The sequence below is a fragment of the Crocodylus siamensis genome, chromosome 4 (genome assembly GCF_052110815.1).
Source record: "Crocodylus siamensis isolate JL-2025a chromosome 4, ASM5211081v1, whole genome shotgun sequence".
Lineage (NCBI taxonomy): Eukaryota > Metazoa > Chordata > Crocodylia > Crocodylidae > Crocodylus > Crocodylus siamensis.
The window spans coordinates 5,350,068-5,377,815 of NC_143398.1; the positions used below are offsets into that span (position 1 = coordinate 5,350,068).

General features: G+C 45.8%; 1 protein-coding gene across 1 annotated transcript in view; it reads right to left on the bottom strand.

Moving 5' to 3' along the window:
* Positions 1-27,748, bottom strand: part of EXOC4 (exocyst complex component 4) — a 577,394-nt gene that overhangs the window by 103,753 nt on the left and 445,893 nt on the right. Inside the window, exon 12 of the mRNA XM_090041546.1 lies at positions 6,466-6,602. Within this exon, the coding sequence (XP_089897672.1) occupies positions 6,466-6,602 (137 nt within the window). The remainder of the gene's footprint in view (positions 1-6,465; positions 6,603-27,748) is intronic.

The window sequence follows — 27,748 nt, forward strand, 5'->3', positions numbered from 1 at the left end:
TGTGGGTAAATACCCAACGCCTGGGACCTTATACATTTGAATTGCAGTCAAAATATTGCAAAAAAAAATAAAGCCCAGCTTCAAATCAATGGGGGGTTTTCCCTAATCAATGGCAGGCAACAGGTCCAAACTGTAAACCAACTATTTCCCTTTGTACGATTCCTCCGTTGCTTCTCATGTTTGTGGCATAGGTTCATAGTTGTTAGGGGCTGGAAGGGCCCTCATGGGTCCAGCCCCCTGCATGTGGGCAGGAAAGACCCCTGGGGCATCTCCAAACTTTCTTGCCCTACTGTTTCAACTCCATCTACTTGCTCGTTAGCACAGAGACACATTAGCAGTGTGAGGTCCCGTCCTTGCCCATTAGCAAAGGATGGGACCTTGCACTGATCCTTCTTTGCAACCCAACAGATATCCAGCTCCCATGGTCAGCTGCTCAAGTCTTTTAGCACCACCCTTCGTTTGCAGCATTTCATCTGGCTTTGGGTCTGCGTGCCAACTTCCTATCAACATCGATCTAATTAAGATCTTCGAGTGACACATAACGAGACATTATGAAATGCTTTCCCATCGTCCAGAATGCCTACTTACAAGCATCCCCCCCAACCAACCCAAACCTATCCAATTACTTCCTGCTGCAGTAATAGAGTTAATCATGACCACAGTGCCATCATCTACTAATTAATTCACAGCTCAACCAGCCATCTGTGTGATGGTTTGTACCTAGCTCCCCAGGGGGGGCCGGGGAATAGGTACAGCACTTGAACAGGTGATGCCGCATTCACGAGGAAGGCCCATCCCTGCACAGCTCAGTGAGTTCTGGTCGTAAAACATCTGTCGGACATTGTGGCCACAGATTCACGTTGTTCATCCATTTGAGCAGTTGTGTAGGGCGACTGCTCCCTGAACGCACTCGGGGTGCCACGGCTGTTCGTTAAGGAAACAACTGGGGGGCAGAGATGCAAATTGCACCCTGTTGACACACGGCAAAATTAGTTAGGGAGGACGGGTTTTTTGGCATGGCCAAAGAAAGGGTGAAGCCAAGCTCTGGAGACCATCAATTCATAGCGGTTTTCTCTCACGCTGGTGAAAGTCCAGAAGCTACGATTGTCACTCAGGTGCGCTCGCCATGTGGTGTCTGGCACCTGACAGGCGAACAAAAAGAAACCAAAAAAAAACACAGGTTCCTGCTTTGAAGAGCTTACAATGCAAAATGTGCAACACATTTTGCATTGCATCGCAGACCACATTTTGCATTGCACACCACAAAAGGGTGTGGAAAGGAAGCAAACCAGAGTAGAGCAAGGGGACTGAGAAGTTAGGGAGCTCCTGCAAAGCTATGAAAAGCTGGGTTCAGGTCCCTGCTCTGTCACAGGTATCCTAAGTGACCTTGAACACCTCTCGGGGCTGCAATTCTCCATCTGTTAAATGCCTGCACCACATAGCAGCCACATCCCAATTATAGATAAGGGTCACGCTGGAAATTATTCATTTAGATACTTTGAAATCTTCCATGTTCACGATCCTCCCCTTAACAATACTTTCATTCCTCTTCCCCTCATAACTTACCTTCACCCACAGGCCTTCAATGCCCTACACTACCGTCTCCCCAAGCCTTGTTATTTAAAAATCCAAGACCTGAAGCACGAGGCTCTATGAATAACTTCCTCTCTTTGGGGGTCTTGGTTGATCAACTAAAAAAACTGAAGGAGAAATTGTTTCATGAAACAATTCATGACCACAGGAGGTCACCTAGTCCAACCCCCTGCTCAAAGCAGGACCAGCCCTGATTAAACCATCCCATCCAGCCAAGTGTCTGTCCAACCTACTCTTGAAAATGTCCAAGGACGGAGCTTCCCCAGCTCCTCTAGGCAGCCGGTCCCAATGTTCAACCACCCTCGCCAGAGCCTGCCTTTAAACGTTTCATTTTTTTTGTTTGCAAAAACACTCCTCCCCCAGTTTCATTTGAGCACAAATGGTTCCATAAAAGAAACTGCAGATGTTTGTTGGAAAATCAGAGGAAGAGAGTGGCCAAATAAATGCACCGCCAGAGGAGAAGACAGAAGTGCCTATGAAGGTGATGGAATAAAGAGGTACCCCACCAGTAAGACTAATAGTTTTGTGAAGCTGGCCCTGACACCTATTTTCCAGCTAATTTATTCTGCAAGTTTATTCAGAATTTTGAGACAACCAAATCTTTTTTTTTCCCCATTGCATTTGCAACTTGTTAAATAAATTCTCCCACCTGATACCCATGGCAGAATTTGGTGTCATTAATTATAACTGTGGATTCCCTGGTATCTAAGTAAGTCTCTAAACTATTTTTCAGCCATGTTAAGTTCTTGTCCATATAGGAAACATCAGAAGAAAACTGAAATGCAATGCCAAACCCCGTAGATTTTAAGTTTCTGAAATGATGAGGCTATTTCCTAACACCCATGCCAGCAGCCTCCATTAGTGAATGAGTATCACTTTCAGGATCTCTGCAGCTCTTGTGATCTAGCACATACAGATCTATTCCTCCGAGTCACACACTTCAGCGTGGAAATAGCCATACTGATTTAGCCTAGTGGTTCCTATAATCCAGTACTACATCTCCATCAGAGGTCTATCCACTGCTTCAGAGGTAGGCTGCTGTAGTATACATCTGTGGCACAGTATGACTCTAGGGGAAAGTGTCTTCTCAAACCTGAACTGCTGAAAGGTGGATCCTATTTTTGAAACCAAAACCAGTTACTATTAAATAGTTGCAAGTAAAGTCCATTAGTTAACTGCTCTTTCTGACTGGCAGGCTTAAGATGTAGTTTTTTGTACAGGTCTTCGCAGATTCAGAGGATTCCACCTCTTCTAGTCACATGCAGAATAGAAAGCTTTGTACACAACAGCATCCACTTGGGCTATTTGATTTATGATTAAATCATTACTTTGATTTATTAGTTGCATCCTGAAGGTGCTCAACGCCAGAAAAGAATTGTATTAAGACACAACCCATGTTTCAAGGTGGCAGGTTTGGGCAATATGCCTTGTCGCTGTGCGGCAGGGTGGATCGTACAATTTTAGGAACAGGTTAGACAAAGGCTTGTACAGATTAGTTTGGAGGGGGACGATCCTGCCTCAAGCAGGAGGCTGGACTACATGACCTCCGGAGGTCCCTTCCAGCTCTGCTTTTCTGTGATTCTATGAAATGGCATCCATATTTCTTAATATTTTCTCCAAGAGACAGACAGAGCAAAGCCAATGACTCAACTGGCCACTGCATTAGCCTTCTATTATCTCTCTTCCTAAATCATGTAGTGTTTTTCAACCTGGTCCCTACCTTCATGCAAGTTAGTAAGACTTGCACGTGAGTTTTCAACAGCATAACAAGAGGGTGCAAGAGCAGCAGCCCGCGCCGCTGCCCACCCAGTTGCTGCTGCTCCCACAGCTGGCCCAGCCCCTACTGCCACCCGGGGCACAGACCCTGATAGTTGTCACCCTGCTTCACGTGCATGTGCGCACATGCGTGCAGCCTGAGCAACCCAGAGAGTTATTCCTCCGCAAGTGTTTCTGGCACTTAAGATAATGGTAAACCTCACACCTCTTTTCTACCCACCAGGCACGTGAACACACACATGCGCACAATTCCTCTCCCAAAAAGTCGTCCCCTTTAGCTTAGCGTTTGCAATGGTCATCCAGTCAGAGCAAGCTGCATGTCTGCAGGACTGGATCGCTACCTGGTGTAAATCAGCCATGCTCCACTGACTGCAATAGAGTGACATCCATTTATACTGCTTGAGGATTGGGTCTTTCCAAAACCAGCACTGGAGGTAATTGTTGCTTCCCCTCTGCCCTCCTCAAGCCTCGGGGGAAACCGTGGCTCAAAGGGCAAGACAGCGTGCAGCTCGACTACATGAAAACTCCCAGCAGAGGGCATTGCTACCTTATAGATTTCACTATCTCTCTGGATAGATCAAGCTGCATGCACACACATGCACACGAAGCAGGGTAACAATTTCTCCTGTCCCCGCTACGTTCCTCTGAATCATTTGAATTGTATATAGATTTCTATTTCAGTCAGTCATTTGCTAGCAGCAAAACCAGAACGTTTCCTGTTTTTCCTCTTGCTGCAATCAGGATATGGTTGTCCAAATTAGGGCTGTCCTAATTAGTCCTCAGCAGGTGCCAAAGCTAGGGCTGGTATCAGGGAACGAAGGAAGGAAGGAAAGAATAAAAGAAAGAAAAGTCCTTTGGAAATTCAGACCAACAACTGTAAACAAATTATTGCCATTTGTCTGCTTTCAGCCAGCAAGATCTCATAAAACGTAATGTTATTATTATTGAAGGCGACAGATATATGTGCAGACATATAAGTGTATATATCTGCATATGCGTAGTTGTACACACACACACACACGTATGTGTGCATGTGTGTATAGTACCAGACATCCCCCCATACTCACCTATGTGTCTATTATTATTAGCTTTATTCACATTACCAGATGCAGTGAAGGGCTGGGGTGGTGCAGGGGGCACGGCACACGGTTACCAGCCCCGAGATTGCAAGATCAAAACCACAGCAGAAGCACACATGGCAGCTTCCAGTGAATCTGCATATCCTGCTAACTACTTTTTCGCAACAAGGACACTAGAAGGAAGGAAGGACCGTATGTAGCCAATTAAGCAGATGTAATGTTTCTAAATGAAATCAGGCAACGGAAATAATTTCTGCACATTATCTGGAAAAATAAAACAAAGAGCTTTTTAGAATGTTTTCCCTATCATCGACAGCTTGGACTCTAGGTATTTAAAGGTACCGTGTATATCAACGTCTTGGATTCTAGCTATTTAAAGGTACTGCGTGCATTTAATGGACCTCGTGACCGTAGCTCACTCAGCACTTCACAACCGAGGGGCCAGGTGCCTTCCTAACATGCGGTAGGGAAGCTTTAGGATACGAGAGGAGAACCACGCAGCATGGCCTGCTCGCAAACTCGAAATACGTGCCAGCACAGCCACTCCAGGTTTGTCCCCACGGGTCACGGTGCTGAGAGCAGTGTCAGAGAGACAACCTGAAGTGGTCTCAGGGGTGCGTTTTGGGAGGGGAGTACTTGGAACAACCCTGCTGGGGTATACCGCTATTGCCTTAGGTTAAGTCAAGGGGCATCTCCCCCGGGCTGGATTGGGACCACAGGACTCCTTGCAAGCCAGATCCAGCCTGGCGCAAGAGGAAGCTCTGGTGGTGCCGGTAACTCCAGCTCTGACACAGGTCACGTGGCAGCAGCTCCAGCTCTGGCACGTGGTGGTGGCATTGGTGGCCAGCGGCTGGGGAAGTAGGGCTGTGGCAGCGTAGATGGGCAAAGCGGCCAGGGGGTGACTGGGGCCGTATGAGCCATCACTTGCCCTTCTGCCACCCACTGCCCTGATTTGCAGCAGGCCACTTCCCCCAGCCACGCTGGTAGTCCAACAGCCCTCGGAGTCTCATACAATAAGTATGAGACTCCAAGGGCTGAATCCGGCCCATGAGCTATGTTTGATACCCCTGACTTAAGCAATTTGCTGGAGACTGCATGGGAAGTTTAGGACGGAGCAAGGAGCTTAACTTAGTCTCCAGATTACCACAGTAGCACTGCAGCCACTGGCCCTCCTTCACTCCCTGTGCTGCGCCTCCATGCCATGGTGCTGGAAGCTGTTCAGTTCCTGCCACAGATTGCAAATGAATGATGTGACCCAGGGATCCTGTACTTCAGGGACCTTTGGGGAGAATGAAATGCGAACATGCGATAATATTCAATACAATTCCCTGGATTTGGAGATGCACGTCCCAATAAAGTGGATGAGAGCTATGCACTGAAGCCCCTCAGCTGGCTTTCACCACCTCAGCCTGTGTGCACTTTCGAACCTAGAATGGGAAAATATTTGACTTGTTTTGTCACATCATCTAGCCAAGTGTGACAATGGATGCAGGGAGATGCTTAGGGAGATGACACATTTTCCATCCCAATTCCTCTGGTCCAGGTTCAGATCTCCCCCGTCACACCGAGAACAAAGACCGTCTTTGCTGAGGTGCTGCCATGAGCCAAATCAAGTCTTTTCGGAGAGGAAGCACACAGGTGTGCCAACACCAAGTCTCCCCAGACTCTATACATGGGTGGCTATTATCCTAGATTTCTCTCTCCCCCACAGAGATATGCCCTTGCCTAACTGAGAGTAAAAGTGTCACTTGAGGGGAACCAACTCCATCCTAGAGACTGGAACAATAACAACACATCAAACATATACAGGGCCTTCCATTTTCTTTCTTACTGAATACCTCCTCCCTTCCAACCATCATAAAAAGATATGAGGTGTCATTCTGGGTCAGACCAATACCCCATCAGCCCAGGATCCCGTCTCCGATCGTGCCAAACGTGGATGATTTAGTGGCATCATGGGCAGTGGAGCCGATTCTCTATTTTACAAGATGGTCCTTTTCCCTGGGATGGGCCATACCTGTAGGCAACAGTGCAGGTGTCCTTGTATTCCTGGAGCTTCACACACACCATGTTGAGGAACTGATCCGAATAAGCGCTCATGTCATGCATCAGGTCCATGAGGTCTTGCACCGTCTTCTCCACAATCACCGTACTCTGGAAGGGAAAACCAGACAGCATGAAGACATGCCACTGCACACAACCGATACAGCAGGGACACGAGGAACTGTTGAAAAGACTGTGCATCACAGAGAAGGTGTGGCTACATTCACGGTACTGGGAAATACTGAAATGGCGATGGCTTTTTAGAGAGCACCCCATTCCAGGCCACTGGTTCGAACTGGATGAGGACAGTGCTGCCTAAATTCAGCATCATGTGAATGAGACTCAGAGAGCTTTATCAAACGAGCTGGGCCTTCTAACTCTAACTATTAGCTAGCAAGGGACCGGATCAGAAATGCTGCCATCAAAATGACTGCTAATTGGCATCATTCAGGACTCACACTGGACATTGTCGTTCTTTATTTATCAAGTCATTAAAATGAAGGAGAAGGAGGTGTAAAACAGAGGAAAGGGTCAAGCACCCATCTTAACTTTGCAGTTTCTGGATGCTGTCAATTAGCATCACAGATGCAACCCTACAGCAGGATGCTGCTGTCCCCGAGCAATGAGCGGAATCGCTGAGCACCGCGGACAGCTGAGCAACGTCAAATGAAGTGATAAAGGCAAAGGCAGAGGAGATATAGAGTAGAAGGGGCTGGCTCAGTGATCTCATCACCAGGTTTGAAATCTGCTGAGCACCAGGGGTTTCAGTGTTGGTGGGGCTGACTTAGCCCCTCATCCTTCAGAAGCTGATAACTTCAATATGATGGATTTCTCTAGGGAAAATAAAAGACCTTAAAACCAAAGGGACTTTTGCAGAAAAGCCACATACATGCAGCTTCTGCTGGCTGGAGACTGCATTGTGGATGCCCGCTCTAACCCTGATCGAATGGGTTTCTGACGTCACAGATCTCGTGGCACCTCTGGGCTCCAACAGATGCGCAGCGAGGCTGCTCCGATGTGCTGTCGATCCAGAGCGTCGGGGCAGATTCAGTTCATTGCTTGACTAATTGGAAATGAATGCGCTCTGGCAGCCTCGAATGTCACGTGTATTAGAGTCCCCATACTGAAAAATGGCGGTGGGGTGATTTGAACTCAACCTGGTCCAACGAGCTTTAAAGGTTCAAAGCTCCCCGCTGACATTTTTCAGTGCGGGGACGCTCGGGTGCTTTCAATTAACATGCCTGAGTCATTAAAGTGCCCCCGCCCCCTGCCTCCTGGAGCACGTCTATAAATGCCCTTTAAGACGAAAGATTTGGCCCCCTGTTCCTTGTCCCAAATTTCTCTTTGCCACCCCCAGTGTTGCATACATTCCCATGTGCTGTTCTCACCCCCAGAAACCCCCATGCTCTGGCAAGCCTGAGAAGTACTTTCTAATGCAGCAGGTGCCATATCATAACAACATGAATTGCAAAAGGGAACTTTACAGGTTAAAAACAATTTTCACCATCTGCAGAAGCAGAGGGCTGAAAATATCTCATAATAAATATGAGACATGTAGACGGATTGCAAATTCGGGGATTTGGACATTACAGTCAAACTTCCTCGAGTCACCTTGGGGTGTCTTTACCAAAGCCTTATGTATTTGATTGCCCTGTTATTAAAAATATTCATGGCATGTTACAAAACCCCCATGCAAATACGAAATGGGCCAATAGGTCGGTCAGGTGTGTAAAGGGTTATTTCAGAGATGCACAGAGAGGCTGCAGCATTTGCAATCCTTGCTTGGTCTGAGAAATAGGAGTTAAACTCATCCCTGGGGAAACTCCCCCGAGTTCAAGAGCACTACAAGCAGAGGTGAGTTTAGCCCTCTCTCTGTATTAATCAAAAGGTGATGGGGAATTAGTGGCTCTGTTTGCAGAATAAAACCTGATCAAAACCAACATCACAACCTCTACAATATCCCCACAAAGCCAACTTCCTTTTTCTGCATTGATTTTCAGATTAAAACACTGCAGCACTGCCCCGGATCCATAATCCTGTTCCTCCATATTTACTGATGAGTGACAGCAATCAATTCTGCCCTGTTACTTGCTCCTGTTCGGGTAAAAAGAAACCTCACCCTCATCCAGAGCCTCCATTATTCCTCGCCAAATAGTTTTAAACAAGCTCCACAAAGTGGATCTCTACTTCTGATATCTATTACTATGATAGCTAATAATGCTAATTAGATTGACTAAGTAGAAGAGATCAATATGTGAGATGTTTTATAGACTTGGTTCTATAGTTGCAGTTCAGCTCAGGACCGTGCTTCTGGTTTTCGTTTACTTAATGTGTTAGTGAAAGGCATACAAAAATTAATTGAATGTACCTGAGCAATTATCCTATGTTTAATATAAAAGGGAGGAAAAATCATTCCTGGCCCATGTGACAATCTCTGAAATGCCCTAGAGGATGAACGTCATTACACGCATCTTAAAGTGGATTGCAATACATTTGATTTTAATTCACACCATAAAATTATCCCGGCTCCCTTTTAAAAAAAATCAAGTATAATATTAGACCATTTTGCTGGTGTAACAGGCAGAGCTCTGCTGACATTAATAAAGCCAAACTGGTCCACGTGGTTAAGGATCTGCGTATCCTTTTGGGGCAGCAAACTCCAGAGGTTCAGCATGCTCCGTGTGAAGTACTTTGTGTTGGTTTTAATTTGCCCTATTTCCTTTTCATCACAGGGTCTCTTATCAGTAGACAAAACAATTTACAAACCAACCCCCCAAAAAAACTCGAGGTTCAGAAGCCAAACCAAATTCTGGTTTGCAAAAAGTTTCCAACATTTGCTTGCTTCTCTCCACCAAAATTAAAAAAGAAAAAAGTTAAGGTACTAAAATGCTAAATCTGATAGGAAACAAGTAATTTTTGCTTCGATGGGGGCTTTATGCGACTCATTCCAATTTGTAATACAATGACGATATCCCCATATGAATACAGATGGCACTGCATAGGCAGTGACTATTTTTCTACAAGATTTTAACCTTTGGTAAAGCCATCCTAACTCATCTGCCTTTGTCTCGAGGGTTACTGCGCATGAGGATACATTAGTCCATGTTAATAGAGCTGGATTCGTTAGCTGGGACAGCAGAAGATCTTTTATAACTCTACAAGAGAAAATGAAAGGAGATGCAGGTATTATAAGAGAGTTACAGTCCAGTTGCTGGATTCATTAACTGTAAATGGATAGGATCAAAGCATCATTTTGTGGCCAGACACTTCAATGAAGGCTTTAAATACACGCACACGCACACACAACATTAACCTGCTTGCACCTGAAAACCCAGCACAGTGCTAAATTCAAACATGTAGCCAGGGGTATAATGCATGACTCTTGCAGCACTTCAGCGGCTTTGAAAGACCCTTGCAGTTAATAACAAGGGGGAAAAAAATTCCCGTTCAGGATCACTGACCACTCACTATTACAGATGCAGGCTGATAAAATGGGCTACTAATGCTCACGATTAGCCACGTGTTTTTTCCCCCCCCACCTTTTAAAGTCTTTTGCAAACATCAGTTAATTAATCCTCGGTACAGGACAGATTCTCAGGTATGCTAAGGTCCCTTTATGCCTTCTGAGCATAACAGGGCCTTTAAGCAAGTGTAAAATATAATTTATGCCTATGTTTATGGTCCCCTTATGCTGTCCTTATGGTAGCAAGGGGCTTAAGTATAAATAAGAAATAGGCCCAATAGTATTATCATCCCCATTTTACAGACAGGGAAAGCAAAGCCGAGACATTAAGAGATTTGATAATGATGAGATGCCGAGAGAAGATCGGGATTCACGGGCTGCAGGCATCCAGTTTGGGGTCCTGCTCAGGTCTCTCCCCCAGACATTTGATGCTAAAAACTTGGCTTGGTGGCCAATTTTCCCTTCTTAAAGGGCACTCTAAACACCGATTTATTATCTGAGCCATTCACAAAGATGGGTACTACAGACATGAACCAGCGCTGACAGCCGTTCCCAGGCACTTGTCTGTAAGAATGGGGTTGACTGGGAGGGTTTTTCACACCAAGTTTGCCGGCTTACTGTTGCCGGCTTGACGGCAACAGTAGGTTGTTGTCACTCATGAGGACAAAGACGGGTACATAAGACCCACATCAGGTCTCCGGAGTACTTAACGCACACACTCACCCCGACAGCGTGACCCCTTTAAAATACCACTGTATTTTACAGCAACGCTCATGCAACAGCAAAAGCACATTATTGATAGTTACAGCATTTGCAATGGTTACTGCTGAATACTGAGCCCACTTTTTATTAGGATACAAAGGGAAAACTGAACAGCCATAACCAGCAGAAAGAAAGAACATATCTGATAATACTGTGTTCTGGGAAGAAAATACCCTGTTAGAAAAGTCATCGCTGCCTCCAGTATGTGGGCGCCGGGGGCTCTTTGGTGGTGAACCACCCCTGAGACGCTCTGTCCTTTGCAAATTCCTGGTTTTCTTCCCTGACGGAGGGTAGACAGAGGGGAAAATACATGCATGAGCACAGGGGTCTTGCTGTCAAATGCAGCATGGTTTTGAAAACACGGCAGATAGGGAGAGAGGGAGCTCAGCATTTGAATGGCTGCAGATTATTAGTGAATTATTGACCCTCCCTTAGAAAACACCAGATGAGTGGAGGTTGTCGCTGCCACGGAGTGGGGGGGCTCATTTTCCAGCAAGACTCGAGTTGAAAGGCAATGATTTTAAAAGGTGTTATGCAGACAAGGCTGCAATTAAAGGCACAGTAGGACGGATGGAAAGGTTTACAACCTTTCCAACGTTTCTCACACTATTGATCCGCAGCTGTAGCTTTTTGGAGTATTTCAAAGCCCCAGCAGACCAAAGGTTAAATTCCACCAAAACTGACATCTTGACATGTAGTATTTCTTCATTTATGCAGGTGGCGGTTGTTTTTTAATTACAGCTTCTCGGCTGCCCCGGGTTGGTGCCCAAGAACAGTTCAAATTCACAGCATCCGGCTTTGGGAAACATTATTCATTCTTCGTCCCCGGCATTGACAGGGTCTATCAGCAGGGGGCTCCAGTGACCCATGATGGGGCACTGTTCATTAGGGAAGAGCGGCGTATATATAAATCAACATGTCAAAGGAGGAAGCCCGGGCCTGACCCAGCGGGAATGCATGATACATACAGATTTGTTCCGCTCTATGCAACCTCACCTGTCTTCGGTGGCATATAGCATGTAATAATCAATTATGCTGACAAGCTTCCCGACAAATCGTTGTGGCTTCGGTTACTCGTGTGCCTCCGGAGAGCAGTGCGGAGAAAGGGCCTGGAGGAAGGGCAGCCGGAAGGGGGAGCGAGTGGCCCCAGGAGGCAGCAGCTATTTGCAATCTTTGTCGTTAGCACTTATTAGGGTCATGGAGTCCGTTCTTTGTTGCTGGGGAACGCTGGATAGTCACCCAAGGTGGGACTCGGGTCTTAGACCGATTGCACCATCAATTTGAGGGGAAGGGGCAGGACACGCACGCACATGTGTGCACACACGCACCATCCCGAAAGCTCCAGCTTGTGCTCGTTCATACTATCCAAGGAGGCAGCTTCCACATGAGCTCTAGCAACATCTGGATCTATCTTGATCTGATGGTTTCTGCTTAGCCTCGCATCTGCTCTGGGCCCAAATGGCCCGGACACAGCTGCAGCTAGAGAAATTTCAAGTCGCGTAAAGCATTCCCTGACTTGTGGACGTGGGCAGTCTTCAGGACACGAACAGTAGGCAAAGATCTTTGTCAGCTCTCTCCGCTGCATCCAAATGGACCCGTTCCCAATGCCCCTCTGGACTCGTTCTCCATGTCGCGATGTTCGTTTTCCCCATATTGCTCTCCAAATCTCTTCCACGGTAGGTGCCAAACTGCTGCACGCGTGGTGCCAACTGCAAGCATTTGAAGTGGCAGAGCAGGCTTATGCGGAAAGCTTTTACACAATCCCCGGGCATATGGGACATTGTTTGTTTTTCCTGTTGTCTTTTAAAACAGAGGCTCTCCGCTCAGCAGATCCAAAGTTGGTTTCCAGGCTGCGAGCGGCCTGCCTGCGCCTGAAATCCAGAGGCTTCTGCATTTCGTTTTCATCCTCATCGCAAGAAACACAACGAGGAGGACCAGAGCGTGATGGAAACGTTTGGGACCTGATTCACAGCTGCTTTATGCAATCACTGGGCAGGTTTAGGGGAGCTGCACCGAGGGAGGAGCACAGGCCTGGAAGGGGGTCTCCAGAGCCAGGGAGTCCAGTCTCTTAAATTTGCAGGTACTTGTTAACCCATGAATCCCCAACATCACCCCTTTCAAACCCTCACTCATAATGATGAGCCTTATAACCCCCCCCCCAAAACAAAAAAACCCACCCAAAACCCCAAGACCACCCTATAACCGGGGCTGGCAACTTCTGCTGCATGGGCTGGAACTGGCCTGCAGAGCTATTTGTTCTGGCCCTTGGAGCCAGGGTGGGGACGGCTTCTGAAGAGAGGCTCCCCCCCCCCACGATGGCTGGTAGTGGCAAGGAGCCGCGGCTGTGGGGGAGCAGCATCCGTGGTTGCAGTCACAAGCTGGGCTCGAAGCAAACCACACTTAGAGACAAGCTTTGTTAAAATAGCACCCCTCCCAAATATTCCCAACCCCTGCCCTGCATCATGCCATAGGGAAAAGCAAAGGAGAAGGGGGCACTGCCAGTGTCCTGCCACTGCAATAGCAGGGAAGGATGGGGTTGTTAGATGCTCAGAAGATCCCAGGAAAAGGGTTCATGTGCTACAGGGGAAGGCATCCCCCTCCCAAAGTCCATGCCAACATGACCTGGCAGGTACAAATTCCTTCCTGGCTCCAAATCTGGCAATCGGTATGATGTGGAGTGGAAGAGCAAAGACCCCCACGGTTTCTTTTCTTTTTCCTCTTTCCTTTTTAATGGCCACAGATGTCTGCACAAGACGCAGGATCCTGTTCTTCCTCTCTCCGAGTCCCCCCCTCCCTCCACTTGCCTCGACTCCCTTAGTTAATGTATTATGACATTTACACAAACCGACAGGGTTTCAACAGCAGCACGAGCTTTGCCAAAATGTACCTAAGGCAAACGGCTCTGCTTCCAATCCGAGGCAGTAAGCTGCGTCTGTCTAACCTCCTCCCAACCCCGGCCCCGGCTCTGCCACCTGGGATCCAGAAACCCGCTGTTTTTTGACCTGTGATGCTCTATAATGTTCGGCTGCCAGTTGCAATTTGGATACTCTGTCGTCAATTAATAACGGTTTGCTATTCGGCGGGTGGGTGAAATACACTGTTTTGCAGTGATCTTCCAGAGCACGATTGGATTTTCTGGTGGCTGGGGTGAGGGAGGTTGAGCAAACAGTCGGATTGCTAAATATTTGGGCAGGTCCTTGTAGACCTGATAAACCAAAACTTCTGCCGCAGCCCTTCGGTAACATGAAGAATCTACCCCAACGTTGGCTCAAGATCTCAATTCACCGGCTTTGCTGCAGGTCAGCAAATATAAATGTTATATAAACCCCACTCACATATAATATGCATTTCACAGAGAACGGTGAAGTTCAGAGTAGTTAAGGGTTACTATTAACAGCTAGGAGCGAGACAAAGGACAGCTAGGAGGTCAATCCCCACTGAAAGTTTACATGACTTGGATAACTAACTCATATTCATGTCTTGGTAACTCTTTGAAACCGATAATGTAACCAAGTCTGCTTATTTATTTAATAAAGGCAATCAGGACTTGTAGTAGAGATGATCTCTTTTATTAGACCAACAACATTTTTGCAAAAAAAATGTCTTTAATTGCAGCTTTCAGAATTTTTTAATTGAATTACAATTTAAATTTAAAATTGAATTACAATTTAAATTAAATTTAAATTAAATTTAAATTTAATGTAAAGATTTTTTTTTTTTTTGCAAAAATCTTGTTGGCCTAATAAAAGATGTCATCCTTGTTATGAGTCCCAATTGCCTTTTCCCCTAAATCAATACGGCTACAACCTGCATACCTGTTTATTTAATAGATTTTTCAAAGTAATTCATAGATAGGTAGGTCACTGGACTGCAGCCGAGGAGGCATGAAGTCTATAGTCCACTTGGTCTCCAGCGTAATGTGTTCAGTCGGGCAAGTAACTTAAAACTTGTGCTTCTCCATTGCCCCTTCTGTAAAATCGGGATAATAATGCAGTCATTGTTCTCGAGCATTTTTTGAGACCTGGAGTTGATGTGAGCTGGTTTATATGGTCTAGTTTCCTGAGGTTACAGCAGGTTTATACATTTCGGTTATACCGTAGTTCTCTCTCAGGTGCAAAGCACCCTTTGCGACACCAGACTGCTATTCTGTTTTGCTGAAATTTCAACCAAGAGGGACACTAATGACCTATGGTCTTACGCAAGGGTAAGGTCTGCAGAAAACAGCCCGGTATTATAGTTAAGCTATGCTTAAATGCTCAGAAGTCCGTTAAGAAAAAACGAACAAACTCTTTTCATTCAATTCTGCACTGGGTTGCAAACTACACGGGATTTTTCCTTCTGTCGAGTTAGAAAAAAAAAAAAATCCATTAAATCCATTCCCTCCCTTTCCCCCACTTAGTTATGGAAGAATGAAAAATTCATTTTCCGGGCTGGAAAACGAAAGCAGATTTTGCTTCTGGTAAGTCAAGAAGAACTGAATGCCATTTTTTTTTAAAAAGAGCCCAGATTGCTAATCACGACTGAAAGTTTACAGCAGTACATTTAACATGGCATCTTCTTTGCCTGGGCGTTATTCTGCGCAGTCCTGAGCGGGCAACTCCACACGCAAGTCACTGGAAGTTGAGGCTGTTCTCTCCTTTCCGAAAACTGAGCCCAGTGCCCGTTAAGTGAATGCATATGTAAGCTTTTATATAGCTGTCTTGTTTGTCTGGTATCAAGTGATCCAGAATGCTTTTGCTCCAGTGAGCTAGAATATTGATGAACAGAACTGCAGAAATCTTTAAGATGGAACACGTACCATAAGATATGCTTATTACTGTATTATCTCTGACCACGAAGCGGAATGGCTTTCTTCCCGTCAAACGGAAATGTAAGCATAGTTATTTATTCAGATTTCTCAGATATGTCTGTCTGGCTCCAGGCTCAGTGCGTGATTTAAACGTACACCTGGTTATTATAAAATACATCTAAAATGAAGAGGAATCCTTGAAAGGGAAACACCCCCCCAAACAACAACTTTGGCTGGCTCTGTGGGGGCTGGGGGACATGACTTATGAGGAGAGGCCGAGGGAACTGGGCTGCTTTAGTCTGGAGAAGAGAAGACTAAAGGGGGATTGAAGAGCAGCTTCCTGCAGGGGGGTCGCGAAGAGGATGGAGCTGAACTGTCCTCAGTGGGGGCAGATGACAGAAGGAGCAATGGGCTCAAGTTGCAGCAAGGGAAGTTTAGGTTAGATATTAGGAAGACCTTCTCATGAGGAGGGCGGTGAAGCACTGGAACAGGTCACCCAGAGAGGGTGTGGACTCTCCATCCTTGGAGGTGTTGAAGACCCGACTAGACAAAGCCCTGGCTGGGATGATGTAGTTGGGGCTGGTCCTGCTTGAAGCAGGGGTTGGACTAGATGTGACCTGCTGTGCTCCCTTCCAACCCTCATTTCCTATGATCCTAAATATCACCTACAGACAGATGATATAATCAGGATGGGTACTAATCTTCATCCATTGTTAGGATGTTCACCATGAGTGGTAGAGGTATAGCTCAGAGATCACAAATGCCAGGAAAAAAAAACCAAAACCTGATCCAAGAGGCATGAGGATTCAAGGCGTCTCTGGAGGAGCTTCTATTTAATATTCTCTCTCGAAAATAAGAGGTGACATAGGCAACCTTTTGGACACGGTGTGGGAGAAGAAAGTGTTTTTAGGAGACTCCATCTCAAAGGATGAGAAAAAACACCTTACCATTGGCAGGGATCTCTCAAACTCACCGGGATCCAATGCTCTCTGTATACAGATCATCAGAGAAGATCGCTTACTTCTGCAAGGAACGGTGCCCTGCAGCCTTTAAGAACATACTGCTATAAACCACGCAGAACTTGGGTCCAAAAATGCTGGGACCTCTTGAAGGAGAGTGGATGGCAGGGACCAAGATAAATTAGCCTGTGCATGGAATTACTATGAGCCGAACAACTCGGAGACGTACGCTGTACCATTTGGAGAGAGCCAGTAAAATCACTGCTGCTTTAAAAGAAAACCTAGGCACAAGAACTTGAAAACACACACGCACACAAAGCCTTGCATGAAGGTAAGAGTTAAAATTACCGGTTTAAATGCTCCAAGGTCAATAAGTGCAAAGGTTTTAAGGTTCCCAGGCTAACTTTCCTGCATGCTCTCCCACAATGCTAATTTGAAACACATACACGGGACAGTGGAAACTTAAGCTGAAAATTGGGGGACTGGTGTGACATTGCAATCTCCAAGGTGGTGGATTAGTTTTCCATCAGAATCGCCAGCACCTGGGACACGTAAATCTATAATGAATGATAACACAAGTAACAATATAATAAAGAATACGGCTATTCTGGCAGAGAGATGGACTGGATAACTTAATAGGCCTTCCCTGTGTCTCTCACTCCTATGATCCTGCTGAGTTCTGGAGCTATTATTAAGGACATTTTTTAAGGTATTTTAATTTACTCCTCTAAATGGATTTCCATTCATTCACTCCTACCAAGTGAGTGTTGTCAGGGACATTAGCAGCATGATAGAATAGCTTTAGACTCCTGCTGGTTTTACCGTGTAACACACACAAGAAAAGTCATTAGCTCTTACCCTTTAATGTACCCTCTTTATTGCTGCATAACTGTTTATCACTCAAAACTGCCAAGCACAGGCCCCTGGTCCTGCTTTATTAATCAATGCATATGTACAGGGCTGTATGGAAAGGCCTCAAGTCTTCGCTCTTTCACATACAGTTCGTGCCTACGGGAACTAAGGAGCCGGCGTCCAACATTGTCAGCCCAGCCAAATACTCCCAGGAATGGCTTTTTTTTTTTTAGGATTTTACCCAACTCGTTTCCAATTAGAGGTGATCGTGAGGCAGCAAAACTATTTATTTGTCAAGCAGTGAGTGGCAGGTCTCTTGCTCTTTTGTAGTATTCCCCACCCCCTGAACATCATTATTAGCAGGAAGAGGACAGAAATTGAACATAGCCCATGAAATTAATGATGCTCGAGAGCTCGGTGCCAATTTCTGGAAGTGGAATGGGATGATTTAGACAAAGTTTTTATACTGCTCTCCCAGTTTGGAGAACAAGGAAGATGCATGGTATTTTTAGGAGTCTTATACGAGCTTCAGACCTATTTTTCAGGCGGAGGGAGGGGGTCTATGATCTAAAGGGCAGTCTTTCCTGCCCAGAGCAGGGGGCTGGACCTGATGATCTCATGAGGTCCCTTCCAGCCCCTAACATCTGTGAATCTGTGAACCTGTTAAAAAATCCTTGCCTGGCGAGCTGGGGTAAGAGGTCAGTAGCTGCCCAGCGGAGAGATGCAGATGGAGATGCATTAACAGGCACAGGACGCTGCAGGATGTCTGAGCCTACAGTGTTGGCATGGTTAAAAAAAGGGGGCCTGCTATGCCGGATCCAGTCTAAGAGTGGCAGAGCCATGGGGCTTCACCGGGAGAGAGGTGAAGGTGCGGACGTCTGTCAGTGGAGCCACCCCCCCCAAGGGCCTGCAAAGGGATATAGGACGTGCTTCACTCTGAAGCTATGAAGAGCGGGGTTGGCTGATCCACTCTAGCATGGGGAGAACGGGGCTCTGCCCTGGGGCGAAATGAAAGCAGAGGACTGGCACATTCAAAAGATAATCTATTTGCTTGGACTGTCACATACACTGGCACCCCCTTTTTCCCCACCTTGATTCTCTAGTGGCACACACCTGATCTGCTCTTTCAGTTTTACTTTACTCTCCTATAATCAATTAGTTGAACTTTTAAACAGCAAAGCACCACGTTAAGTGCTCAGTAGTGGTACCTCTGTGACTGTGCTAGTGCATCTGGCCTAGACATACTGTTGAGCATACTGGGCGCATCTACACGTGTATTAATGCTGCTTTTCTAATGCGTATTAAATGTAGTACCTCCAGTGGGAGGTACTAAATTAATGTGCGTTAGGCTACACTAATGCACAGTAGCACATTTGCATGTTTTTTTAGCGATTAATGCGCTGAAGGCTATTTTACTGCACTTTCGCATAATGTCATGGTTTTCTACATGGCACTTTAATGCGCAGTAAAATAGTCTACTGTGCACTAAAGCGCACGTGTAAATGCACCCACGGTATATTTTCTCCTTTTTCCGGTTGCTCCTCGTTACATGTAGCATCTTCCATTCGTGGAAAAAGATCATACCAGTTTCACTCAGTTCTAGACGTGAGCCTGGCTGAGTTTTGGGGTCAGGAAGAATCAATCTCACCTAAATCCCAGAGATCCTTTGTCAGAATTTGCAGACTGTCACACAGTTATTTCATTTCAAAGACCTTCATTTGTTATGCTGCACTCTTGGGTGGAGAAGCATGAATAACGTCACTAGTGAGGCAGACTGGAAGGGGCTTCGCTGTCTCGGGTCACTCAGGCCTCACCTGCCCAGCTGCGTGTTCCAATTTTCTGCCCATCAAGCCTCTTAATCATCATTAACCCAAACACATCTCTAATACTTAATGCTGTAGTGTTTCTGGATGGGAAGGATTCCCTGGGAAGGAAGGGGAAGAGAGAGGAGCCACGCAGAAGTTTAATTACTTTAAAACTGATTCAAATAAACGTCTAAAAAAACAGACCAGAATTCTGTGCTATTTTCTGCATTTTTGAATGGAAAACAATGAAGACTACCTCGCATTTAAATCAGCGCTGGGAGTACGTGTCTTTTTACTTCTTCTTAATGGCAACCACTCTAAAATAAATACTGGACCTAAAGAGCGTTGCCCAGGCAGACTCGAGTAGTTTACCAAAAAGCAGGCAAGAAAATAGTTATTACCTAAACACATGGCAAGTCTGCTATAATCCTTGAGAGCTGGAGAGGAAAGAAAGGAGAAGTATGAAAAATCTCAATATATTTTTTCAAAAGCAAAATATCAACTCTCCTCTTGAAATGGAGGTCTCCACTCAGCAGTTATCTATTTTTTGCCAAGCACTTGGTACATTCATTTCACTTAATACACACTGCACCACATAATCCAGCCCTTTGGAAATAGGGTCTGGGCATTATCACTGACAGCTATGATTGATGGGTCACCGCCAGTCAACATCTCCTGGAGAGTCGCCCTCAAGTTGTAGCTATTGAATTCTGCAGGGTTTATGTTGATCTTCATTTTAAACAGAAAAAAAAAAAAATCATTGTAAGGGGAATTTCCACCCCAGTGCACACAAACAAAGAGAATATCAGCGACGACTCAAAAATGACAATTCTACTCCGTGGCAGCTTAGAGGTTTCCAAATGTTTTTGTTCTATACTGGAGCAAACCCAACACCTTTAGACTGTTTTGCAAAAAAATGAATTGCAACACAATATGTATTTTTGAACCCAAACCTGTGGGTTTTTCTCTTATTGAGTCATGAGGATGCCAATACACGGGAGACCTACATGCAGGGTTCCTGGCCTACCTGATTCAAAGCAGAATTTCTCATTTCAGGTCAGTATGCACCAGGAGGGACCTGAACCTGGGTCTCCCACATCTCAGGCCAGTGCCGTAACTACCCGGCTTCCAAAGAGGGACAAGTGGCTTGTGCCCTCCCCATGCTACCTCCTCCCACCAAAATCTTTATTGAACAGATGGATCTTTTTGGGCTGTAATGAAAATGTGCTCCAACCTGCTCCAGGCCCGATTTTGCATCCTTTATTTCTTCTGCATATAATCAGTACTTCATCTTCTTTCCCTTCTATGCAAAATGTTGTTAGTAAATAGTGAAGTTACTAAGCAGTGAACAGTACTATACTTAGAGTTAGGGGGAAAAACATCTCTCATATTATCAAAAAAAACCTCAAAACAAATTTCCCTTTGCCTTGGGACACAGTGAAGTGCTAAAGCTTTCAGCACTGATTCACAGCTCCATAACATTTTCAGGCCAGAAAGATCACTGTGAAAATCTAAACTCATCTTCTGCCAAACTAAGCTAGGGAATTTAAAATTCACATATTTTTTCACCATTTGTTCCCTTTGTCGCCTGTTTTCATTTCAACTTAGCAAGGGTTTAATAAGTTACTGCCGACTGTGTTTCGAGTCAATCGCCCTTACCAGTGACTTGGGGTGCGACAGCACAACAGGCCTATGGTTAGTTTGCTGGACACCATGGGGGATGTTTAATGCTCCAATACTTTGCTGAACAGCCATGAAGGGCAGAAAAACGTGTGTGTCGGGTTTGAAAATGACATCAAATACATTTGACTCAACAGTCTCATTATCTACAATTTGAAGAAGGAGCCAGCTGATTCTTCCCTTCATTGTATTCACTGGATTATTTTGCAGTTTTAAGACCTTTCTGCAAAGATTGCAAAGAGTTTGCTCCAAGTATCTGATAATCTGCAGCCGAGCAGCATTGCTGACTGGTCACATAAATCACATGGTGCTGCACATCTTTTTGGATGGGATGCAACTTGACTAAATCAAGAGGTGAGAGAAAAGGAGCTACTGGTCTTGATTCTCTGGGAGAGAAGTAGCAACGGACTGATGAGGTGGGATAACCAAAGGGTTTAAATATCATTTTTATTACCATATTATAGGTAGGGAGGTAGATAGATAGACACATCCACACATACATATATATATACACATATGTTGAGAAGCAACTCCCCTTACAGATTTTCCCACATGTGCAATAAGGTACTATTCAGTATGAGTTAAGTCATCAGTCAGAATATATATAATATGTGTGTGTGTACACACACATATATACATACACACACATTATATATATTCTGATTGATGACTTAACTCATACTGAATAGTACCTTACGGCACATGTGGTCCATTTGTGGGAAAATCTGTAAGGGGAGTTGCTTCTCAACATCAGCAATGGTATCACAATCTGGACTGAGATAAATGCACATGCCTATGCTCAGAAAGGTGTGGACAGCAACTACTTACCTCTGTGCCAGATCCCTGGCAAAGGCTGCGTGTTAATAAGTAAGTCCTGACTCACATGACTATGTCAAGTGAGACATTTTCTGCTGTCGAGATCACACTGACAAAATAAATGTGTTCGTGTGACCAGTCCAATCCCCAAAGAGTGCACGTGGCTTGTTCTCTCACTCATGTTATTGGCTCTGATGCTGTGCTTTAGAAACACTGCTCTACTATTGTGCTGTTTAGCATGTGTCCCCTCCCTTGGTATGAATAGAAGCTTAAATCTGTTGGTAAAACTGTATCATTCAAACGTCAGTAAAAAAAAAAAAAATTGTTACAAATGGTGCGCAACTTCCAATAAGGCAAATTCATTGTTAACTCCCCATCATTCGTGGTGGAGACGGGGCGTAAGAACTATTATGATGCTCAAAAGACATCTTCAGAAATGAAACAGGCCTGGTTCGAGGCCAAGCCTGCTGGTAAATGTTTGTGTTGCAAGGCAGATGCACCCACGTTGTTAGCACAGCATGCTTGAAGGTCACATACCGAGAAACATTTTGTGCTATATATAAACTCTGAATTGGATGCCTAGTGGAACTGTTTTTTTTCTGGCCACGTCTGTCCCTCCACCCCTTCCCCACCCACACATACTCAACGTGACAGGATGGATGGGGACGTGCCAGCACACACAGCTTCCCAAGCATAGTTGGTAGCATCCACACTGATCTTGAGATGGATCTTAAATATAGCCCCAGAAGCTGTCATGCCAGAAAAAAGCCAAAAAAGAACATTGCTAACCACAGGGGAGATGGACAGGGTCACAAGTCAGCATGCTAAGCTATGAGCAAAAGACAAAGAAGATAAGCCTCTTGGAGTAATGTCAAACCACTGACTGTCCTCGGTGTCTTTTGCACGGCAGACAGAGGCATCCACCCTACAGCATAACCAGCTTCTGGTCCTCTCTCTGCTAAACATAACAGACACCAATTCACAGTCTCAAGCGGGGCACCCTGATTCTGCTGCCGCCAGGCAAACGGTGCCGCTTCGTGGACTGGATTTGGCTGCAGGGTCAGAAAATACGTAACTCAGAGAAGGACGAAAACAGAGCGCGCTCAAGTGGAGTTCACAGTTTTTCTACCACCTAGAGATGAAGTCCCTGTGGTAAGCAGCACTAACAGCTGTCAACTTGCTTCTGTGGTTTGGCAATTATCCCCCTTATAAAACTCAGTTTCTCCAAGAAATTCTCCGAGGTGTGTACACATATAGACTCCCCTTTCAGAAATACACATGCTCAAGCAAAGAAGATGAATAAGATCTGGCCCCCCCGCTCCGAGACTCTTCCAATATAAAACCTATAGGAATCAGAAATGAAAAAGATCTATTGGATTAACAAGCAACCTGTATTAATGATGGCTAAAGGCACTTGCTGGGGCTGTTTAAAATGAGACTAGGTAAAACCTCAGAATACATGCACTGGCAAGCCACGCTGCTCTTCAAAGAAGGTAGGCAGGGTGATTGACTCGATCTTTTCCATCATTAGCTCCTACGATTCCCCGAGTCCGTCTCCCCTTCCAGAGCAGATGGCTCCTCGTAGCATGTCTTTTAGAGCTCTCCCAGGCCGTTATGAATTGCACAGAATAAGCGTTTCACTTTATTCTTTAGCTCACACATTATTTTCCCCATGCTAATGACAGTCGAGTTATTGTCCTGTGAATAAATCCATTTAGGTCTAACAACGCTGGCTGCTAGTGACAAGTCAAAGGAACAGGGAAAGCCAAACTTGGCATCAGCAGAGCATGGGCACACTCAGCCACAAAACATTCATCTATTAACCAAACAGAAGCATTTCAAAACCCAGCAGGGTCGCAGTGGAGCCCTGCTGGGAAACAGAAATTAACTCAGAATGGAGATAATTTGTCTTTAAAATGTTGTCATATTTGCAAGAACTCTCTGGCAATGCGGTGCTGATAAGGGTTGGGGAGGGGGGAGATTTCTGGGACAACCAAGTCACATAAACAAAAAGCTTATCAGGGAGCCAGGTGGCACTCAAGATTGGCGCAGCATCTTTCTACCTCTGGGACGTGCGCTTCAAAAACAGCAAGAGCGGAGGAGAAATTTGCCTCTAATGGCAACTTGCTGATGAAAACAATGGCAGCAGATTTAACTCAATTCCGCTGATAAGGATCAATTAAACAAATTCAATTAATTGCTTAGGCGTTCTTTGGGGTTTTTTTTTTTTTTTTTTTTTTAAGTATCCGAGAAAGGGTTTTGCATGCTATCTAGAAATTGCAAAGACTTATCTCAGCTGTGGGTAAAAGGCAGCTCCGATGCTACTCAATGTAATGGAAACTGTCAATGGTTTTTTGAGGAGCGGAGGGCTGGGGTCGCAGGGTGAGGACGGCACTGGGAAGCGTGTGAAATCACGCAAGGTCTGAAGATGAAGCGAGTCTTTCAAGAGCTGGTGCTGTGGCTGGGAGAGAACACAGTGCAATATATTTGAACAAACATTTGGGGAGGGAATAGATACGAGTGCAAGACAGGGGGGCATGTTACGAAAAACACGACTTCTTTGCATTTGTGTCACTTTCCGTGCAACGTGACATCCTTCCCGGCATCCGCGGAAGAGAGGAGAGGATATATGGGCAGGGGAACGGGAACATGGAAAGGTTACGTGATTTAAAGGCATGAGCCCTTGACAGAGCTGAGGAAGGACAGCTGGGATCTCATCCTACGCTGCAGCTGCCATGTCCTTCCACTGCTTCAAGACAGAAAAACTGTATCCCACTGGGGCGTGGGCAGATCCCACTGGGGCATGGGTGGAGTTGGGGGGCTGTGGTACCTTCTTTTGGCTGTGCCACACATGTGCAGTGAATGCCCCCTAGCTCACCAGATTTTCAGGGTGGCTTCTGGCCATACGAGGAGGTGGGTGAGAGGAAAGGGCGGTGAGCGGGAGCAGTGATCACCTCCTGGGTGCTGGAGCTGAAAACCAAAACAGTGGCTCTGGCTAGGAGTCGTGCCAGCAAACTGGTGAGCTCGGAGATCTCGCTGCACGTGTGCCACACAGCCAAAGGCGAGTGCATCTGCACCATCGCTGGATCTGCCCCAGTACCAGGGTGTGGGGTTTACCAGGCAGGTCCTATAGGTCCCCTGGATTATAGCTGGATTGCCAACGCAGTCCATCTGGCCCTGATCTACAAGGAGCACCCTGGACTATCAGAGGTGCTGCGGTGTGGTTGCTTTGAAGGATATTCTCCAGGCAGCCTAGCTCTGATAAAGCCGTGTTGTCTTGCTGGAAAGCAACCGCCTGAAAATGCAAAGCCTTTGCAGCCACCTTTGTTATCCTGTCCCCATGTTAAAGACATTATGAGAAGGTTACATCTGTCCCCAAATGCCCTGTTCAGTGTCCTGCTGGGAAGCAAAAGCTGCACTAAGCAGCAGTGATGAGATACCCATGTGTACGCTGGGTTTTTGGTGTTGCTTTTAAATGTGAACAACTTAGCCCTTTCTTTTATATACATAAAGAAAGATATATGAAAGAAAGAGCTAAATTGGTTCACGTTCCTGAAGTGCTGACTTTAAGAACAATGCCAAAAGTCACGAGAGTTGGCAATGCTGAGATGCACCAAATCCTCGTTAAGCATTAACACTGGAAGGGAGGGATATTGCAGAGGCAGGAAGTGGGACTTGTCCAAAGGCCCACGGACAAGCAATGGCGTGGCAACAGGCTGAGTTGTCATTTGAAGGGCAGGCATTGGAAGTAAATGAGCTCTCCTGTTAATAATGGTAGCTACAAGGGTTGAATGCTGCCCTGCCTTCTCATGGAGTCAATCCTTTTTCCAAGTAGTCTTCCTGCAATGCACGGTCAGCTCAAAGTGGGTCCAAACTGTGTGTGCGGAAAGGGAGGGGAGGGGAAAGAAACAACATTGCCTTCTTTCCAGAGAAGGGATGTTACTTTAGAAGTACAGACTGATACCAGAGGAGTTTGCAAAGGGGAATATAATGGGAAATGCAGAAGGAAGCCGTAACCATCCATAGGTACACAGCAAGCAGAGATGCCCTCTGAAGCCTTGAGAGCTGAGCTTGCTTGCAAAAGTCAAATGCTGGCCTCCTGTGTTCAGCAAAGCGAACTAAAGAGATGTCCACCTGCCTTACTCTGGCAGCTTCACCATCCATAATCAAAGCACAAGAGGAGAGATCGACTCAACACTTCCACTCGTGCTCCTTTATTTGCTTCCAAATTGTGAACAGAGCATGCAAAGGGCAGATTCACCTAAAACAGTCAAACCTAACAAAGGCCTGACAGCATCATTCAGGAAAGACAGACTGAAGGAGAAGGAAGATTTGGAAGATGTATCAATGATCCAGGCAGACCAGGTGCTTTGGGTAAACCTGGTATCTTTTCTTAGACCAACTCAAAATGTTGGACAAATTCTTCCAACTATTTGTGTCCAACTCTTTGCATTGGTCTAATAAAAGATACCAACTTTACCCAAAGAACCTTGTCTGCTTACGTCCTTAGACCAGGGTGGGCAAAATGTGGCCCGCGGGCCACATGTGGCTGACCAAGCCATTCGATCTGGCCTGCAGGGCCCCTAAAAATTTAGAAAATTAATATTCATCTCCCCCTGACTGGCTATCATGCGGCCCTCGATGGCTTGCCAAAACTCAGTAAGCAGCCCTCTGCCTGAAATAATTGCCTTAGACCAACACAGCTACAACCTACACCCCAATGACCCAGGTGCTCCCACGACACTGAAAGGCAAGAGTTTTAGGGGGCGGGAAAGAAACCAGAACAATGCCTTTTTTACCCAGTTAAAGCAATATTTTGGTCTAATAAAAGACAGCACCTCTACTATGAGTCCTGATTGCTTTTTTCACCCAAGGCATGAGAAGGTCATAGGAGTCACTGACACACAAGATCATTCAGGCCCAGACTGTAACAAGACTGAACACAGAACTGGACGTTTACATGGATATCAAGACCTCTTGGTGGTGGCGTCATTAAAATCAAGAAGATTTAATTTTACAAGCTTTAATCTACAAGCTTCAGGATTTGTCGGTCTAACAGAGGTCAGGAGGATACCAAACGTATGGGTGTAGACAGATTTTCTGCAGCCTTAGTGCATGCTTCACACACATTCCCTTGCTGCATTTGGTCCTGGCCACTGCCAGAGAAGGGACGCTGGGCTAGATCTTTGGTCTGCCACCCTTTTACAATTCCTATACTTCTAAATCCCTGCTTCCAGAGAGAGTAAGAGATGACTACACCACAACAGCCAAATGCCCAGTCTTGCTGCTGAGGAAAAGAGCTTTGCCCATCCACACCACATGGGTCAACCCAGAAGTGAGAAGGTTTTAGGGGAGCCCCAAACCACCTTCAAGACCTGGAGCTGCAGGGCATTCTCAACAGGACTGGCTTGAGGTGCCCTTCATGGTGTCCTCACCACCTCATTTCCAGCGCTGAGCCCCCTGGCATAGAAGGGAAAGGATGGGGCATGTCTCTGCGGTGGCGAGGCCAAGCACCCTGTGAGCCTAGTGCAACCATACACTAACGCTAGCTTTGATGTCACCAATAGCATTTTTTTTAGGAACGCTTTTTTAGCATTTTTAGCACTAGGTTTTTTTAGGAACGCTTTTGTCACGCAGAGGCCCCAGTGAGACATGTAATCTGGGTGCTTCTGCTATTGCTCAAAGTCACTGCTTGAAAGTTCAAGGACTGGGGAGAAGGAAGGAGCAGAACACAGGTTTGATGCGACACCCAATGCAGGGCACACTTCTAAATGCAGTGTACAAATGAGCTTTGCTTTTCAGAGATACCGAGAACTTGGAGCTCCTCTCAACAGCAGCAGCCCACGGCCCACCCAGAGCCAGACTGCTGCATTATAAGAGGGCGTGAATTTAAATGGTGACATTTGAAAATGAGAGCGTCCCACTAAACAAACATGTCTCCTTGACTCTCCCGTATGGATGGCAGATGCTTAATACAAGGTATTGGAGAAGCTCTCATTCTTAAAGGGAAGTGGTGAGTTTAGTACAAACGAAAGGAAAAAAATCACCGCATGCACCATGCAGTTGGCTTGTGGACATTGTTATCATGGGACACTGCTTCCACTAATGTGCTGGATTTACAGGCAGGGGAA